The 21263-nt window shown below is 38.2% G+C and overlaps 1 protein-coding gene across 1 annotated transcript in view; it reads left to right on the top strand.

The window, feature by feature from the left end:
- LOC114649428 (PC3-like endoprotease variant B) overlaps positions 1-21263 on the top strand; it is a 534722-nt gene that overhangs the window by 43440 nt on the left and 470019 nt on the right. Inside the window, exon 6 of the mRNA XM_051924671.1 lies at positions 6658-6758. Coding sequence (XP_051780631.1) covers positions 6658-6758 — 101 coding nt within the window. The remainder of the gene's footprint in view (positions 1-6657; positions 6759-21263) is intronic.

Genomic DNA, 21263 nt, shown 5'->3' on the forward strand with positions numbered 1-21263 from the left:
ATGCTTCCTCAGTTGGTTTGCCCAGTTGATTTCATACAAGGGATGCTATTGGCAGATGGCTGAGAAGCTACCCAACTTACTTTTCTCTCTCTCTCTCTTGCGCTCACTTTCTCTGATCCTGACGTAGGGGGATTGAGCAGGGGGGCTGTTCGCACACCTAGACGATAGGGACGCTAGTCTAAAAATGCTGAAAGATTATCTTCACGTTGCTACCTTCTGTGCAGCTGCTTCTTGAAGCGACATGCTGCACGGTGCTTCGCATACTTAAAAGCTCGAAGGGCACGTATTGATTTTTGATTGTTTGTTTTTCTCTGCTCCTGACAGAGGGGGTGTGAGCTGCTGCCTTCAACAGCTTTGTGCTGCGGTGCTTCGCATACTTAAAAGGCAAACAGCCCTATTGATTTGTTTGCTTTCCTCTCTCTTTCTGACAGTCTCTGCTCCTGACGCGCACTCCTTTGAAGAGGAAGATATGTTTGCATTCTTTTAATTGTGAGACAGAACTGTCATCTCTGTCTTGTCATGGAGCACAGTTTAAACTTTTGAAAAAGAGACAAATGTTTGTTTGCAGTGTTTGAATAACGTTCCTGTCTCTCTACAACCTCCTGTGTTTCTGTGCAAATCTGTGACCCAAGCATGACAATATAAAAATAACCATATAAACATATGGCTTCTACTTCGCGGATTTTCACCTTTCGCAGGGGGGTCTGGAACGCAACCCCCGCGATGGAGGAGGGATTACTGTATTAAGTATCTGAAGGAAAGCCTTACTTTTCTATTATAAGACTGAGATAGTTAATGTCAAGCCTCTTATTCCAATATATATTTTTTTGGACTTTTTTTTTTTTTTCTGTTTAGTCAAACGCGTCAATGAAATACCCCTCCACTTGTTTCATACCAGCTGAAGTTTTATTTGTCTCTCTAACTGGTAGCAGGTCTCTTCGTAACTAAAATCTTCCCCTTTCATTTTGTGAGAGTTGCCAAACTTGTCCATACTGAAAAGTCAGAAGAATTTTAAATGAGCGGGACCTCTGAATGAATAAGACACAATGAAAGGGATACTTAAGACAGATTCAGCCACTAGAACAATATGAGTGTGGCAGATTAGAAACGACTGACATGAGGAGTAAAGAAAACAAAGTAAGGATGGTGAAAAATCTCAAAAAAGGGTTTGTAGGGTATGGTAACAATGCAGAGCTGCCCAAGTAAATACAGTAGTCCAGAAAAAAGACTGACTATATTTTTTAGTATAAATTCTCACCCATAGAGAGACCTACCACGGCCTAAGGTGGCCAGATAAAGCAATTCTGCATGCCTGTGATATGATACTTTATTAAGGAGGTGTGTGTTTTTTATGCATTTCTTGTTAACAACTGATGACCATTTGAATAAATAGTTAAAAATCCATTTATGATTAAATATGTCACCATAATGTAATATTTAGCTTTTTTAAAATAAGTATGGTTCTCTCATTAATATATATATATACTGTATATATTTACCTAAGATATTCTTATGCAGTATATTTACTGCGGCAAAGTTTATCAGGGTCATGAATCACCTGATCTTGTATAACTGAAAGCTTTGCAGACAAACAGGTCATTGCTATTGCTTAGCAACAATATTAAAAAACGAGCAGATAGCATTTACTGTATATGCCCAGCACTACAATGTCAGATCAAGAATAAGCCCAACACATACAGTACAGTATGAACAAATCAGACCTGGAAAAGTATAAAAACTTAATATTATTTTGTGAATATCCTCCACCCATAATTTACTATTCCCAAACGTCTGTCTAAGGGATTATCTTAAGTACTGCAAACTCTGTACCATACTCACTATGGAAATTTTGCTGCTGTTTAGTAGTATATTGCAAAGTGTTGTGAGTTTTATTGCAATGAAAATATCTCAGAAGATGACTGTTGTTCATTATACACTCAATCACACATATCCATCTTTACACTAGAAATGTTTTTTTTATTGTCAGGGAAACATTGAGCTGGAACCTGTCCTAGCAGTGATGGGCACAGAGCAAAATACAAAGGTGGATGGAGCTCTAGTCCTTTGCCGGGCATTCACAACCCATCCAGGGTCAAATGTTCAAATAATGTTTGTTCATTGATGCGGGCAGAAAATACAAATGGCATTTAGAAGGCAGACTAGTAAGCAATGAAGCAGGATGCAAGAACTCTGATTAATGGTACCTGCTTTACCACTGTGCTGCTCGTAACAACAGAATTCCTGTTATTCTTATCCAAGTTTGTCTCAGTTAGTAAATATTTTTATTTTTTAAGTAAAGGCATTATTTCTAAGTTTCTGGTTATATCTTTTTTGCCCTTAGACTAAAATTTACAGTGCATCTTCCCTATATCCTCTGTTCTGTCTGGTACAGCTATGCTGTATTTTTTTTCTAGCTTGGTGTCTAGATCATCAAATAACCCTTCAGACCTAATCTCATTAGTGCACTACAGACTCTGAACATAATATAACAAGTACAACAACATTTATTTATATTGCACATTAATATAACTCAAAGTGCCACAATGTAATATTTGGCATTTTGAAATTTGGTATATATAATATACAATATGAATTGAATGCTTTCTTGTCATCTGTAAAATATCTTATGTTCTTATTTATAACCTTTGCTTGTAATAGCATCTCATTTTAAAATTCACAATGTTGTCCTTTAACCACTTATCTCTTAATACATTTTTGAACTAAATTTTTCAAATATTCTCTTAGGTGTTTTAGTTCTTTCCCTTATCTAATCACAATTTCTTTCCATTTGTGTTGGTGCAATATGCAAAATGTTTAAGTTTACTCTCAATAGTTCAGTTAATAACATAAATTAAGATGCAGAAATAGTTTAAATTGGAAGGACCGGGGTGCACATTTCTCTCTTAATTCTGCGTTCCGCTTCCCACATATAAGTCATCCTGTAATTGTAATTAGCTTACCGCTCATTTCTGTAATCTTCCAGAGCTAAGCCTAATTTTCAGTGACTAAGTAAATTATGCTATATGCTTGCTTTTATTCACATCCTTACATTTCTTCAAAAATTATTGAAGGATCTGTCCTACCTCAGCTTATGCTGGCAGTCATTTACTTATTTAGCTATGGGGATAGTCTTCACAACATAATTATTTATCTAAAATTACTATAACTAAACATACTAAAATAAAATGTCCTTCCACCAGCTTCTCACCAAGAAAATGTGAGGAACATCAATTTCTCAAGTACTGCATTTATGTGCCAGTGTTCAAACTCAAACTCAAACTTATTCTGTCTCACCCAGTACAGGTCATGGGAAGCTGAAGCTTATTCAAACAGCCCCAGGTTCATTGCAAAAGCCAAACCTGTATATGAGTGCAGTCTGTCACACAGACATGTGCAGAATGAGCCAAGTTAATCCAAAATGGATATCTTTGGGATAGGTTAGAAAATAACAGAATGGCCATGCAGATGAAAGGAGGATGTCCAGAATTCACATGGACATTTACTAAAGCTGCACCTAGTGTGGAAAGATATTATTTTAAGAAATTGTTATGCAAGACAAAAAAATACATGCTGAATATGTTAATATAAAGAAGTGCATAATTAAAGAGGTCTTATGCCACACACTAAACAGTGAGGATTTATCCCTTGTTATTGAACCTGAGCCTTGTTATGTTCTAAAAAAATCCTTTTTATACCATTCTTACCATATTATGTACCAAAAGCATTAAAACTACATTACGGTTATATTATCCATCCATCCATTGTCCAACCCACTGAATCCGAACACAGGGTCACGGGGGTCTGCTGGAGCCAATCCCAGCCAACACAGGGCACAAGGCAGGAACCAATCCCGGGCAGGGTGCCAACCCACCGCAGGACACACACAAACACACCCACACACCAAGCACACACTAGGGCCAATTTAGAATCGCCAATCCACCTAACCTGCATGTCTTTGGACTGTGGGAGGAAACCGGAGCGCCCGGAGGAAACCCACGCAGACAACATGCAAACTCCACGCAGGGAGGACCCGGGAAGCGAACCCGGGTCCCCAGGTCTCCCAACTGCGAGGCAGCAGCGCTACCCACTGCGCCACCGTGCCGCCCCCAGTTATATTATGCAGTATCATATATATAAACGTCTATGCTTGGAAGTGTGTGTGTGTCTGTCCGACTCAGAAGTGAGAGGTGGAGTCGGTGTAAGTCATCCACCTCTGAGGAAGCAGAAAGCTCACTTAGTTGCTAATAACACAAGTGGGGCCAGCACATCAGCAAAACGAATCCTCAGAAGAAAGACAACGTCGCTTAGCCGTTAACATCGGCAAAACAGTACCCCTTTTACTTTTCCTCCCACTGCTAATGCACAAGCGATATGAGCACGTCGGCAAAACGAATCCTCCTAGGAGAGAGATGCCCAGAGTAGTTCCTTTCAATTACCTGACATCGCACATTTCAGTTTTTTTTCTGATGATTTCAATAGTTTCTAGGACCCCGGGCTTTTTACAACAGGGGCTAGTTTGATATAAATACTTTCATGGGCTTTCCAAAAAATGAGGTATACACAGCAAATTGCCTTTAAATGTAAGTGAGGCTTCATTTTAGTGTTGTATGAAACAGACCTATCACACTTTGCCATTATGAACTGATAAAGTTTACCAGCTTGTCTCACTGTTGATGCTAAAGACTTCTCAGCTATCCAGCTTGTTCTTTCATTCCAAGATTTGTATTTGTCTTCTCTCATTTCGGTTAAAGGATACATTTTGAAGAACCTTTTATTTGTCCATTTGTCATAACAGATTGTAAAATCTTTCCAGCCAGTGATAACCCATTGGTCCACTGCTGAATTTATATAAGCTAAACAAAAGAAGGAAACACAAACCAGAACTAAAGGTGTCCCTAAGTCAGTAGTGCTTCAATGTGACACTTTATCAGTTAATAGTTTTTCTTTCACACTGGTGCCTGTTCAACAGACATTTACTCCTTTAAAAAAATCCTTCTGAAAAAAATGAACTGATTTGAACTGAATACATTCAAACCATAACATTCACCTCAAAAATGAAACAAATCATCATTTTGTTTCTAAATCATTACTAGCTAGAATGAAAATCACTGTGATCCACTAAGGCTAAGTTGCTCAATCCAAACTCCGGAACTCTATGAGTGACAAAGTAGGCTGGAAGACTGTTCGGAAGTTTTCCAAAACAACTCCATCAATCTTATCATACATTTTTTTAACCCACTTATTCCTGTTCAGTGTGGTATGGATTATAGTCTAATTCAACAACATAGGAAGTATGGCAGAACACATCCCTGGACGAGCTCTAGTCCATTGCAGTGCACATTAACACTTACTCACACGGTTGAATTTGAAGTTGCCAGTAAACTTTAATAAGTGAATGTTTGAAATGTGGAAGGAAATACCCAAAAACTGCTCTCCTCTATTTCTTTCTTTTTAGGTGGGGGTAGAGTTTTTGTTTTGTTAAGTTTGGTTTGATTGTATGGATTGTTATTTGCTTTTAATTAAAATAAAAAAAAAACTGGAGTAGCCACAGAAAACTCCACAAGACAAGGGAGAAGCAGTTACCAGGCAAGGACAAATGAAGCTCTTAAAGTTTCTTCAGAATTAGTTTAATGTCTTGAAATGCTTCATTATTTAGTGTAACGTACTCAACTTAAAAAACTAATTAGTTATGAATAACTTTCAGCTTGACATTCCCTGTACCCTCCACCTAGATTGAGGTTGCTATCGCTCTTGCTTGTCATAAAAACAGATTGGCTTATCATGGGTATCCAGCCATAAAAAAATCTGTTCAAATGCCCCCAAAATTTGACCAACTTGGGTGAATACAGAAAACTATTGTTAAACAGAGAGACTCCTGGCTCTGTTACTACTTCCCTATAAAATATGAGGACTTAGATGTTTCAGTAATTATGGACACCACAGATAACTTAGGTTGAGTTGCAGCTGTAGCTTTTTGCAATCTGTGTTCAAAAAAGTGTGATTGACCCAAAATCAATCCAATCAAAAGGACTGGGAGAAGGAATGCAATTGTAGCAGTAACAAAATATATTATAATATTGTGTTACCAAAGGAAACCCTAACATTTCCAGCTTCACTAAAGACTTAGAAGACATTCATAACATATTAAGTCACTGTTGTATACTACAGGGTGATTACTTTTGGATATATTTTGGATAATTCCCTTTATTGGCAGATTTCACTTTTGACCATTGTATTTCACAAATTTTAGAAATACATCCACAAATTCCAACATCGCTGCATTATCAATACTTGGAAAAAGTGGAAATTTGTTTTAGTGAATTGCATCTGTGTTACTTATACTGTAAATACTACCTTAGAATTTAATATTAGGTATGTACTGTATATATCACAGGATGGGCACAGTAGTTACAGTGGTGCTGCTGCCTAGATTTTATGTTCTGGTTAGCTGAGTTTACTAGTGGCTCCACTTTGCCTGAAGACCTAATAATGACAGCATTATCAATTGCTAATTGCTAAACACAACCCCATACATTTTGTACAAACAAATAAGCATTTCTTTCTATATGAGTTATTGGGTGATAGAGATGAATGCCTGTTGTGTCCCCTTGAGTTAGCCTCATTAATTTCCTCTGTCTTTCTCTCTGTCTTGTGCAGGTGACTACTTCTGGGGATGAGGGCTGTGTCACACACTTCACAGGAACATCCAGCGCTGCTCCCCTCGCTTCGGGGATCCTGGCACTTGTTTTGGAAGCCAAGTATGTTTTCACTTTGGGTAGTCATTCTAGAAAAAGTCATATGCGAATGATATCACAGCCGAATAATTACATTTTGCTTTGGTTTTTAACCAGGAGAAATAGTCATTTGCATTATCAAAAATGCAGTACTTAGCTATCCAGATTTATTGGCCATATTCTTCACTTAAAGTTTTGTTATATTGATTTTAATACATTTTGAGATGCACATACAATATTAACAAATTATTTCAGCAAGAATTGGTGTGTTATGTTCACATATATTGACGTTATTAGATGTAGTACTGTCCACATACATTTTTGATTGACTTACATCTTTTTCATTGCAGTGAAAAATAATGTTTCAATATCTGTTCTGGGCTCATTGCACAGAGAATGGAGAAAAAGGGATAATCTCATTGGCTTCTTTTATTTGATGTAGAGTTAATATATTCTTAGCTTTTTATGATAGAAAACAATCTTATGGTATTAAATGAGTGAATGAATGGGTATCAAATTAGTACAAAACAGCTACAAATATGACTGTAATTTGAGTTTTGCTATAAGCGTAATTGTCTCACTAAGGGTTTTTAATGTAATCAATTAGTAAACTGAAGTAATGAATAAACAAAAAAATGAAACGTTTTATGTAGCAAAAATATATATTTACATACTAAAGTTAAAGTGGCTTAAAAAAACATACACAATGTCCTGACAGAGTCAAGGTGATGGCCATTTTTAGCCACCCTGTTATCCATCACCTACTCCATCATATGCAACAGCCTTATGAATTTATGCATCAAGCTGTGCAGCCAGTCGTGCTGGGGGCCCTGGTGACATGTGAAATTGCTGTGCGCCTCATTTAGCTGTTTATTGCGGTGGAGTAAGTGTTGCAGCTGTCATCCTGAGATGGGATGATAGCGCTTGTTAATAGACGAGACTGGCAAGAAATGATGGACGCCACAGCAAGAGACATCCGTGTGCCAGTGGAGCTCTAGAATGCCACAATTATGCATGGATTTATATCAGGGGCAATAGTGTTAAAAATAGCAGGGCCATGAGCTGTGTGCATCTTTAGTGCCCAGTGCTTACTGTACAATGTGGTGACATTGTCTGCCTTGCCAAGGATTCTTTTGCTACTTTCTAACTAATGCACTTCAGTACAACTTTTAATGAAGGCATCGAAAAGATACAGTAAATGTTTTTTTGACTATAAAATTCTCTTTTTTGTTGGTTAATTAGACTTGGTATTTTGCATTTTAGCAAAGAAGCAGTTTAAAAGCAGAAGCATATGATGCCCACCTTGCATAATATGCTAGCTCTCTATATTTCTTAAAAAGGAGCCTGTTTGCACAATATGGGAGATATGTTCTAGTGAAATTCCCCTTATTTGAACTTAAGTTTCTTTTTGTTTCAACATAAATTGCATTTTTAAATGATATGAATGGAATAGTGTCTGATGCCATAAATACTTTTTGTTTCTATTGCAATTTTTTGCTGTATTTTCATATACATAACATAACATAGCATAACAGTCTTAAAAAACTCCAGTTCAGGGTTGTTTAGGGAGACAATCTTGGTAGCATTCATTATTAGGAACAAGGCAGGAATGAAGGTTAGGGTTCCATTTCATCATAGTTCTCATTCACATATCCACATTTACCCCCACAGAGGTTAAATTTAGAGTTACCAGTTAAACTAACCTGCACATCTTTGTCTGAGGAAAACAAGAGTAGAAAACCTACACATGAAATGAAGTGGCAAATACCCCACAGAGAATCACCAGGTGCAAGATTCAAAAATGGACGCTGGATCCATGAGGCAGTAGTGCTAAAGAGGCAGCTGTACTGAGTCACTGTGATCTGTATATACAAATATATGTATAAATACTGTATATAATCTATCTATCTATCTATCTATCTATCTATCTATCTATCTATCTATCTATCTATCTATCTATCTCAATTCCAAAAAATTTGGGACATGGTGTAAAATGTAAATAAAAATAAAATGCTATGATTTGCAAATCTCATAAACCCATATTTTATTCACAATAGACCATAGAATACATATCAAATGTTTAAATTGAGAAATTGTACCATTTTAAGAAAATAATAAGGTCATTTTCAATGTGATGGCAGCAACACATCTCAAAAAAGTTGGGACGAGAGAAACAAAAGGCTGGAAAAGTAAGTGATACTAAAAAGAAACAGCTGGAGGAACATTTTGCATATAATTAGGTTAATTGGCAACAGGTCAGTAACATGATTGGGTATAAAAAAAGCATCTTAGAGAGGCAGAGTCACTAAGAAGTAAAGATGGACAGAGGTTCACCAATCTGCAAAAAAAAAAAAAATCTGCGTCTACAAATTGTGGAATAATTTCAATATAATGTTCCTCAATGTAAAATTGCGAAAAACAGGTCTGATTCTTTCATGGAAATCAATGCATGTGCTCAGGGACACTTCTTTAAATCATTTTCTGCGAACACAGTTTGCCGTGGCATCCACAAATATAGGTTAAAGCTCTATCGTGCAAAGAAGAAGCCATATGTGAACATGATCCAGAAACACCGCCATCTTCTCTGGACCAAAGCTTATTTAAAATGAACTGAGGCAAAGTGTAAAACTGTTCTGTGGTCAGATGAATAAAAATGTGAAATTTTTTTGGGAATATGTGGACGGGACACCATGTCCTCTGGACTAAAGAGGAGAGGGCCCACCCAGCTTGTTATTCACACTCATTTCAAAAGCCTGCATCTCTGATGGTATGGCAGCCTATTAGTGCCTATGGATTTGGCAGCGTGTTCATCTGTAAAGGGACCATCAATGCTGAAAGGTATATAAAGGTTTTAGAGTAACATATGCTCCTATCCAGATGGCGTTTTTTTCAGGGAAGGCCTTGCATATTTCAGCAAGACAATGCTAAACCACATACTGAATCTGTTAACAGCATGGCTTCGTAGTAGAAGAGTCCGGGTGCTGAGCTGACCTGCCCGAAGTCCAGACCTTTCACCAACTGAAAACATTTGGCACATCATGGAATGAAAAATGCGACAAAGAAGACCCAGGACTGTTGAGCAGCTAAAATCTTACGTATATTAGACAAGAATGGGGCAACATTCCTCTCCCAGAAGTCCATTCAGGATTCCATGAGCAACCGCTCATTTAACACAAAGTCAAACCAGGATTCTCTGAAGAGACACAGTACCAAAGGAGACCAGTCTAAGTCTCAGGTCACAGGAGAGCTTCCATGTCTCGCAATCATATATTAAGACAGGAAGCACCAGGTCTATAAAGACTTGGACTTTCATCCTTTTGCAGAGATATAGGGAACGCAACATACCCCTTTCCAGCATCCTCATGACCATTCATGCTCTCCCAATCCGTCTACTAACTTCATATGAAGAATCACCAGATACATGAATGTCACTGTCAAGGTAAGTAAACCTCTCAACAAGGTTGATACTCTCTCCACAGACAGACACAATGCTGATAGCTGTGCCCAAGAGATCATTAAAGGCCTGGATCTTGTTTTTTATCCAGGACACTCACAAGCCCAGACACTTAGACTCCTCGCTCAGTCTCTAGAGAGCCACGATTACAGCCTCCATTGGCTCCATGAAGATCACAGCATCATCAGCAATGTCATGATCAGTGAATCTTTCTTCACCAACAGATGCCCCACAGCCACAGGACCCCACGACCCTGCCCAACACCCAGTCCATGCAAGCACTGAACAGAGTAGGAACACACCCCTGACGAACCCCAGAATCAACTGGGGAAAAACGCAGAGGATATGCCTCCACTCTGCACAGCACTCACAGTACCAGTGTACAGGCCGGCCATGATATCCAGAAACCTTGAGGGGATCAGGAAAAGTCTTAGGATATCCCATAGTGCAGCTCAATCAACTGAATGGAATGCTTAATTCTCATTTTTGAACTATTATAGCAGCTTTGCTGTTGGTGGAAAATTTACTTAAGTCACTTGATTCTGTCTCATTTATTCCTTTCAGGGTATATTCTATACTCTACTTTTCTGGGAAAATCAACAAAATGATTTATATACCGTAGTGCAATAGTACTTCCCAATGTTTAATTTCTTCTAATTGTATAAAATCAATTTTGGATTTTTAGATGAAAAACTTTGCTTTGATATCCATAGAACATGATTTGAGCATCTTTGGAAACTTGTATCCATGTGTTTGTGTGTCCACAGCAAAAGGTTTGTGGCCACTGTAATTTAAGAATGAATGTATTGATTCTTACAAGGCTTTGTAAACAGAGTGCACTCATTAGCTTTAAAAGCCGTTTAAGATTTGGGTGATCCATCCATCCATTATCCAACCCACTATATCCTAACTACAGGGTCACAGGGGTCTGCTGGAGCCAATCCCAGCCAACACAAGGCACAAGGCAGGAAACAAACCCGGGGCAGGGTGCCAGCCCACCGCAGGATTTGGGTGATACTCCACTTATTTAACTTCAAGCTTTTAAAGTTCAAAGTTTTTAAAACCAGTGCCAACAACCGGCAAAGCACTTCTGAGAAGTTCATAAAATCTGGCACGTGCACTGAAGAATATCATAAAGAATTTTATGAATTTTAGGTTCAATCTGTAGTATGACCATTGAAGTGTTAATTTCAAAGTAGTAGTATTGTGTCTTGGTAATTTCTCACCATATACTGTACTCATTACCTCCCACATTTACTTCTAAATATTGCATTAAAATTACTTTTTTTGCATAAACACAAGTTGAAATTACCTGGTTATCTTTAAGTGTATGTTGTAAAGTGTTTGCCATATAATTAAACAATAACTACAATAAAAACTAATTTCAAGCTAAGAAACAGGTTTGAACAAAAACGAGAAGTCTCTTCAAACTGATGTTACTGCCGTGTTATAAATATTGAAATAAAATCTCAACAGAGAAGCACTCCTCAAGGGCATTGGTTGGAGATGGATAGAAATGGGGATGCTTTATACCTGATTTGAACAAAAGTGCAAAGTCCCAAAGTATAGTGATTTGTCTCCAAAGAGGTGCATAAAAACGTTGAAAACATTTTGGGGCATTTCACGTGTTTGTGTAGTATGAACTGCTTAGCATTCTGGGGTTTGTGGAACTCCAAGCATTCGGCTCAGGTGTTTACCTGAAGATTAGGTATGAGTCCCTTAGATAAAATTAATGGATGCTAAAGTTCAAGACTGATTACCAATGACAATTAAGAAAGATATACCTAGGTGAAATTTGATCAAATTACATATATTCACATACCTAATTTGTTTCCCATCAAAGTGTACAATATCCTTAAGCTGTTGAACAAATGATGGGTTACTGTCTGTACACTAAATGCCTTAAGTCATCATTACAGGCGACTCGATTCGGCTCAGTAAACACCCACAAATTACAGACTTTGCAATCCTTTTGTAATATTATCCCATTATCATTAAGTACCGCAAAACAGCAATCCCAAAAATAACTGGAGCCTCCGAGAATTAAGTAAACAGTTTCCTTGTTTGTTTGGTTGGTTGGTTTGATTACTTTTCATGCAGACTTTCCTTGGGATTCTGCAAAATTGTAATGCATGCATACATGCCGAGCATAATGGGCAAACCACAGGAAGTGGAAATTAAACAAAATAGTGTATTTAAATGATCTTAGTTCAATTAAAGTTCTTTCACATTTATTTTTTTAGCAAAAAAAAAATACTTAGTTGATTTCAGGATTTTCATTGGTTTTAAAACTGCTACCAGATGAATCAAGCTTCTGAGAAATACTATAACCGGCTGACATTTGTAAAGAACATTAAGTGGTGTCCAAGCTGTTGTAATATGTGATGCAAATGCTAACTGCAGTGAGTCTGGTTTACTAATAACCAGTTTCATTTTTAAAAGTGAAGTATGTACTTTGTTAGGAGTATAGGGGTTAGCATTACTGCCTCATAATTTAGGAGAAATGAATTTTACTCTCCGTCTCAGTCTGTGTAGAATGTTAGACAAGAACAGGCTATTCAGCCCACCAAAGCTTACAAATCCTATTTACTTAATTTTTCTAAACAGTTTTAAAAGTAAATACAATACCACTCCCTACCACGCTACTTTTTATTTAATTCCAATTGTCTGTGGTCCTCTGTGTGTTTGGACAAAATATACCCTTATCAAGTTTCTATCTGTGTCTCCAGTTTCTTGTTTAAGAACTCAATTTAAACAATAAATGAGATTCACAACACTAGTTGCCTTCATAATTTTAAAAACTTCAAACATGTCACCTGTCAATCTCTGTTAATCTCTGTCTGCTTAAACTATTTAAGTTCAGCTCCTTTACTCTTTCTTCATAGCTCACACCTCTCAGTCCTGTAATCAGCATAGTCGCTCTGCTCTGGACTTCCTGTAGTACTGCTATGTTGTTTGTGTAAACTGGAGACCAAAACCGTACACAGTACTCCAGATGAGGTCTCACTAGTGTTTTATATGGATTATGCATAACCTCATTTGACTTGTACTGTTGTGGACACCAGGGGGTGCTCCAGCTCCCCAATCACGCAACACAAGCAGGCTCAGACACAAGTTATAAGGCAAAGAGTCTTTTATTGTGTGAAACTCTTCCCCAAGCATTTTCCACAACTAAGCACAATACAGCACAACTCTCTTCTTCTTTCTCTCTCTCTATGGTTACCGCCTCCTCCCCTCCTTCGTGCAAGCATTTTCACCTTCCTCCTGACTATGGCTCATTGATGTGAGGCAGGCAGCTCCTTTTATCTATTTCCCAGGATTGCTTCCAGTGATATGGACCTGCCGCTCCGAAGCTCATTGCCATCTAGCACTCTGGGAGAGATAATGCCCTGTGCATACTCTCTCCCACTGTTCTTCCATCCCGAGGACGTCCCATCTGGATAAGGACCCTCCCACACAGTGTACACATCATGCAGAATAATCTAACATCCTTTTAGCATTTTAATGGCTTCTGTCTTTATATGGAAATCGGTGAATCCCCTCGGCCTGGTCCAGCCACTCAGGTCCTCAACAATGAGGATCCTGTGAGCTGGAACACCCTTGGGGAATCATGCCACATGGCCGTAGTGATAATTCCTAGGTATACTCTCAAAGTTTCAAACCTCAAAATCATATATTTATTTCTTACATTTTTTTTACTTCTTACATATAATAATTTGCATTTACTTACATTCAATTTCATCTGTCATAAATCTGCTCATGTTCTTCCTCTGAGTACTCTGGTTTTCCCTTACAGTTCAATGCCAGTTTGTTTAAATGGCTTGGCGTGAATAAGAAACCACTGAAGTAGACTTCAATGATGCCCTGTCTAGGGCTGTTTCCTGTCTTGTGCCCAGTGCTCCTGGAATAGCCCTTTAACCCTGAACTGGATTAAGTAGGTTTGATAATTGAGAGATGGACATGGTATAAGCCATTTTACCAACTTTAATTACTCATCAGGCCATCTTATTCAACTGAGCTTCGGAAGGCTAATCTTTTAATTAACATTTATAAGGGGTTGAGCTATACATATGTATACCACACCCTTGTTATTGTCGTTGCTTTTCTTTATTTTCACTTTTTCTTTTGTTGTATTAATTACATCCATGCCTTCTGAAATATTCTCAGCAGTTAATTTGCACCATGTACTTTTTTAAATATAAAAAACCTGAAACACTGAACTGTCAAATGTTATTCTTTATGGGGGGGGGGGGGGTACAACGTGATGTCATCATGGCTTAAAAAAAACAAGTCTTACGCATCTGTAAATGAACAGCCTTAAGTACATATTCACAAAATGGAACTGTTCCAGTTTATACTGAAGTATGATTGGGTGACCATCATCGCAACAGCTAGGTGTCTAACTCAACTGATTTCTTCTAACTACATTTTAATGACTCTTGATAAATAATCTTAAGAGGTGTGACAATTCATTTAGAGTAGATAGAGATAGATAGATACTTTATTAATCCCAATGGGAAATTCACAAGTATATAAGGAGTTTCACATATGCAGAAATTAGTACATACTGTAGATATAAAATGTTCAAAATGGCCATATATCTGTCATAATATATGACAGAATATTAATGACTTATAGCATAGGTCATTAGTTTTGGAAGTTAATAACCAAAAAGAAAGTTATGGAGTAACATTTAAATAATCTAAATACATACACTAGCCAAAGGAGCTGCAGCTGTTGCATCCTTTATTAAGTGATGTCATTTTTATGGAATGTAAGTACAAATGAAATGAAATAAAAACAGTAAATTCACAGAGGCATGTTAAGGGCAAAAAAGTCTTTATGAAAAGAAGAAAAGTAGAAGCCAAAATAATTCTGAAAACAGCGTGAGGCGTAAATAACTTGGTTTGGTAGGAAATGTGCTGTAAATGACAGGAAGCACATGTTCTAAAAGGAATTGTATTACACAATGATGAGACTGAAACAGCTTCACAAGCAAAAATTTAATAAAATTTATACCATGGCAAAACACTATTGGTTTAAGAATAGAAACTTAAAATACAGTTACTGTGAAAAGTAAAAAAGTGAAATGCAGACTTGTATTTAAACTTTTGTTATCCCTTGAAATTGCCTCAAGTAGAGTCTGCCTGATTTATTGATGGAGGCTCTAGTATAGTATCCAAGTTAGCTGTCATGTCCTGTAACACGATAAAGCTTTTCAAGAAACACCACAATGTTCTGAATCATGGTGGACCAGCTGTTAATTTCAAGTACAGTATTAAAACGTTTACTTGGGCATCTTGAACTCTATTCTTTTCCATAAGATGGTCATGGAGTCCTTTCAGAAGTGGTGACTCATGAATGTTTGAATTTTGTGCTCTTCTTATATAATTTAATTGTGTTGTTTTTGTGTCTTCTCAACCTGCTTGACTTTTTAAACTTAACATTATAAAGTATGGATAAATTTTGTAACTGTACAATCTTGAGCATCTCAGATAACCCTCATAAGCCAGGCTGTCTTGTTAGACAGTGAGATTAATAAAAGTACAGCAAAACTTCAAGAGCAATAATATTCTTATAACTTACAATTATTTAATAGTAAATCCTGTGTGTGGCTGAAAATGAAATAATGGTAGCTACATTTAGAAAAAAAAACATGCTGATGGAAGTTGGGCTGCTAACCATGCAACCATATATGTAACTCATAGTGAAGGTTTTTGCTTTATAAATTAGTTAAAACAGTAAGCCACTATAATTCCTTTATCTATTATCACTTTAGTATTATTACAGTAAAGCTGTAGGTTATGAACTAATAATAACTAGCAAAAATAAGGTGTCCTCCTCATACCGCTGAGATTGACATTATACCAATGTTTATCTTACTTAAATGTCAGGTCAGGTTGGGGAGTATGCGCTGGTGCAGCGCATTGCCACACTCACCACACGATGAAACAGCTCGGGGTCCCATATGGCAACCCCCGATGAAGACAGGCAGTCCAGAAGGGAAATGACCATCTGTCTGCTGCAGCCAGGTGTTACGTGGGTGTCACCTTGGCCTGGTCCAGCTGCTCAGGTCCTCAGCAATGAGGGTCCTGCGAGTTAGATCATCATTGGGGAATCGCACCACATGGCCGTAGTGATGCTCCCTCTCTATGCAAGTAATGTGGCTTATTCGGGACTCCCTGAGCAACCACTTGTTCAGCACAAAGTCAAACCAGTGGTACCCAAGGATTCTTCAAGAGACACAGTACAAAAGGAATGTAGTCTTCATCTCAGGTCACTGGATAGCATCCATGTCTTGCAAGCATATAGCAAAACAGGAAGAACCAGGTCTCTAAAGACTTGGACATTCATCCTTTTGCAGAGGTATCGAAAGTGCCACACAACTCATAACCCCCATGCTCTCACAATCCATTTGCTGACTTCATAGGAAGAGTCACCAGAGACAAGAATGTCACTGCCGAGGTAAGTAAACCTCTCAGTGAGGTCAACATTCTATCCGCAGACAGACACACTGCTGATGGCTGTGCCAAAGAGGTCATTAAAGGCCTGGACCATCCCAAGCCCAGACCCCTCACTCAGTCTCTAGAGAGCTCCGAGCAGAGCCTCCATTGACTCTGTAAAGATCACAGCATCATCAGCAAAGTCAATATCAGTGAATCTTTCTTCACCGACAGATGCCCCACAACCACTGGATTCCATGACCCTTTCCAACACCAAATCCATGCAAGCACTGAACAGAGAAAAAGCAAGAACACATCCCTGACAAACCCCAGAATTAACTGGGAAAAACACAGAGGTTCTGCCTCCACTCTGTGCAACACTCACGGTACCTGTGTATAGGCTGGCCATGATATCCAGCAACTTTGGGGAGTTCCCGTAAAGTCTCAGGATGTCCTACAGGGCAGCTCAGTCAACTGAATGGAATTATTAAAACTGAAAAAGGCTGCAATGAAAACTCATTACCAGGATGTGGTCGATGGTAGATCTCTTAGGAATAAAACCAAACTGCCACATTCACTGGTAGGTGAGCAGATGATCACGGATCCTATTGAGGATGACCCTAGCAAGGACCTTACCCAGCACCGAGAGATGTGTTATCCTCCTGTACTTGCCATAATTCAGGTGATCACCCTTCCCTTTCCAGATAGCGATGACAAGTCCCATTTTCCAGTCAATTAGGATGACACCCGTCTCCTAAATGGAAGCCTTACCACATGACTAGAGAAGTTCACCCCGGATACCACAGATCCCTGCAGCTTTCTGTACCCTCAGCTGGTTCACCACCTGTACAATCTCAATGAGACTATGGTTCACATCTAATTGGAAGATCAGCCTCAAGAACCATGGACCCAGAAATGTCCAGCATCCTAGCCGGAGGATCAGCTTTAAACAGCTGCTCAAAATGAGCCAGCCCAGCAGGTCACAACTGCAGCGTCATCCGTGAGGACCATTCCATAATCTGCCCTAACTGAAACTCTAATAACTCCTAATTGTACTGTATATATAGGTGACATGATATATACATTATGCTATAAGATAGGTTATTTTTGAAAGCCCTCCTTGTTAGTAAAAAGTGTTCTCATCAAGCATATTTGTCATGTTTAATGTACAGTTAGCATAAATCCAAATATAATAAATGTCATTTACTGATTTGTGTGAATTTAAATATATATTTACAGTGCTGCTTGGAAGCCACTGGCACATCCTTTCGGTATGACAACTGAATCTTATAATTACTAATCTGTCGTTTACTTCTTCTTTAAAGAATTTTGTTCATGTTTCCTTTTAAAAATGTTTCAGTTGCTCCAAATTTATTGGATATCTTGCTTATCCAGCTCTGTTTAGGTCTTGCTCCAAGGAGCACTATGTAAGATTGTTTCTATACTAAAGCTTTATAATGAGTTACCAATAGTTGGGGTGATATTGCTCCCTGTGTGCTGATCTAGCAGACATCTCAAAAGACAATGACACTACACTATGTGCAACATACTTTGCCAATGACACTATATGATAACGTATTAAAAATGTGAAGTTGAAACTGGTAAGACTATGTGAAATTCTAAACAATTTACACTTGCAGTTATTTGTTAATATTCTTATAGACTAGGGGGCTCCACCCCGTGCTCGCTTCGCTTGCCATCCCCTGTGTTTGGTTAATTGGATATACAATTTTAAAAGCTTTTTTTTTCTTTGGAATTGTTTCAATTTCTTTATTTGCACTTTTACTTTAAAGCTTCAGTAAAAAAATATTTGGAATTACCTTTTCTTCAATAGCGCATTGAATTTTGATTCCGTTTTTGGAGATATATTGTGACAATGCAACATATAACTGCCCGTGAGTGAATATCATTTCTTTTTCTCTAATAAATAATCCAACTTTTTCTAATGTTTGTCCCTGTGATTTGTTAATAGTCATAGCAAAAGCTATTCTCACGGGAAATTGTAAACATTTTAATACAAATGGCATATCAAGATCTCCTTTGGTTTCTAATGTTATTCGCGGAATATATACTACATTATCTTTCTTGTCGCCTGATAAAATTTGCATCGCTTCTCCGTGATCATAAATATACAACTGACCGAATTGTGTTTTCTTCGAAATTAAACTTGTAATTGCTTTAACTGTTGCGGGACCACAGATTCTCATAGCGTATGGTCCATTATTGTGTAAATCTACGTTTTGAGCATTGAATGATGCGAAGGCGAAAAGATTATTATAGACTCCTATATTTTGCCTGTAGTGTTTGTGGATTCTGCGGTGGGCTGGCACCCTGCCTGGGGTTTGTTCCTGACTTGCGCCCTGTGCTGGCTGGGATTGGCTCCAGCAGACACCCCGTCACCCTGTTTTTTGATATAGCAGGTTGGGAAATTAAACTTGTAATTGCTTTAACTGTTGCGGGACCACAGATTCTCATAGCGTATGGTCCATTATTGTGTAAATCTACGTTTTGAGCATTGAATGATGCGAAGGCGAAAAGATTATTGTAGACTCCTATATTTTGCCTGTAGTGTTTGTGGATTCTGCGGTGGGCTGGCACCCTGCCCGGGGTTTGTTCCTGACTTGCGCCCTGTGCTGGCTGGGATTGGCTCCAGCAGACACCCCGTCACCCTGTTTTTTGATATAGCAGGTTGGGAAATGCCTGATCGACTGTTTGTGGATTTCACTTTCCCCAAACATCAAATCTTTTAATTCTCTAGGATACGCCTCCTCATTGTGTAGAAACACTACTTTTCTCTGATGGCAACACGAAATAGATGATCTACAAGTCTCTGACTTAAACTTCAAAGCCATACTTCTGATATATCACCTATGTCCATATATTCAATCTCTATTCACGTTTCCGTTATTTCACCGAGTAATAATTTCTCTTTTTTAGCGCTAATGCGATCTTTATCTTTTTTTGATGCTTTCGAGTTTTTCTGCTTTTATATTCTGTAACTTGCTCTGCATGTATATCACACCTACGTTTTTTTGTGTCTTTTGAATTCCACTGTTTTCATTATCTCTAATCTGTTCTGCATGTGTTTCGCCCCCTCGTTATTGAACCTCTTTATGACATTTTACTTTGTTTTCTACTCTGTCTTTTATTTCTGACCTCACTTTGTCCTGCTATTTTTTTGATGACACCTGGTCCATGATGATTATTTTCCCTTTTTTCGAGTAATAATTTCCTTTTGTTTGTGCTAATGCAATCTTTACTATCTTTTTTTGATACTGTAGCGACCTCTGCATCCGGCTCGAAAAGAGAAGAAGTAAAAAAAAAAAAACAGACAGATGTAGTAAAGTCTCACAAAAGTTTTACTTGAACAATCAAGAAAAAGAACGCCAACTTCGTAACCCCAAACACAACCTTCTTACACCCTCTCCAACACCTCCTCCCATCCCAGGTCCTCCCCCCCTTACCGCATCAAGGAATACCCCGCTATCAATCCGCTGTCCCTCAATCGGACCTAACAGTAACTCAAAAAAAAAAACAAGGCTTCAACCTGGCTGGGATGCTACAATATTTTTGAATTTTACTGCTTTCATATTCTTTAACTTTCTCTGTATGTGTATTGCGCCATCGTTTTTTTTAGCCTTTCGAATTCCACTACTTCCAATAATCTCTTTTCTGCATTTTTTTTTCTCTCCAACGCTTTTGGGTCTCTTTTCTCCGCACTGCTTTTTCTTCTTCGCTTAGTCGTTGATGTTTCATCTAGAACGGATTGTCCTTATACGCTTTATATAAGCTGAGAGCAGAAGATCTGTGTCTGCTACATGCCTTTACACGACTGAGTGTTTTGCTGCCTGTGGTCTTATTTGATATTGGTTGTAAGTAGGGTGAGTCTTGCAAGAATCTCATGTTCCACGTCCCCGCGAGACGGTCCTGGGACAATCTCTTGGCACCAAGTCTCATGTTTACGGTCCCTGCAAGACGCTCCGTGGCCAATCTCTTTCGTCTCGCAGGTCTTTTAAGTGTCTTCCGAGAAGATCACGTCTCATCTCCCTGGTTTTCCTTTCCAAGATTTTTTTTTATAATAGAGAGATAAGTCTTGTTATATGTATATTGTGCCCTTTTTGTCTGCTACTATTACTCTTCGATAAAGCTTCTATTATATCTATTTCTATCACATTTTTATAAGGTCAAGATCTGGTCTTGGTCCTGGGAGTTCCAAAGCATTAAATCTCTTCCTCTTAATTTACTTATTTGAAGATTTGCTGCAGTGTTTAGGACCATTGTTGCACTGAACTTACAGACATAGGACCTATAATTCTTCTCTAGAACATTTTGGTCATTACAGTAATCCCTCCTCGAACACGGAGGTTGCGTTCCAGAACCCCCCGCGAAAGGTGAAAATCCGCGAAGTAGAAACCATATGTTTATATGGTTATTTTTATATTGTCATGCTTGGGTCACAGATTTGCACAGAAACACAGGAAGTTGTAGAGAGACAGGAACTTTATTCAAACACTGCAAACAAACATTTGTCTCTTTTTCAAAAGTTTAAACTGTGCTCCATGACAAGACAGAGATGACAGTTCCGTCTCACAATTAAAAGAATGCAAACATATCTTCCTCTTCAAAGGAGTGC

This window comes from Erpetoichthys calabaricus, chromosome 3 (genome assembly GCF_900747795.2).
Source record: "Erpetoichthys calabaricus chromosome 3, fErpCal1.3, whole genome shotgun sequence".
NCBI lineage: Eukaryota > Metazoa > Chordata > Cladistia > Polypteriformes > Polypteridae > Erpetoichthys > Erpetoichthys calabaricus.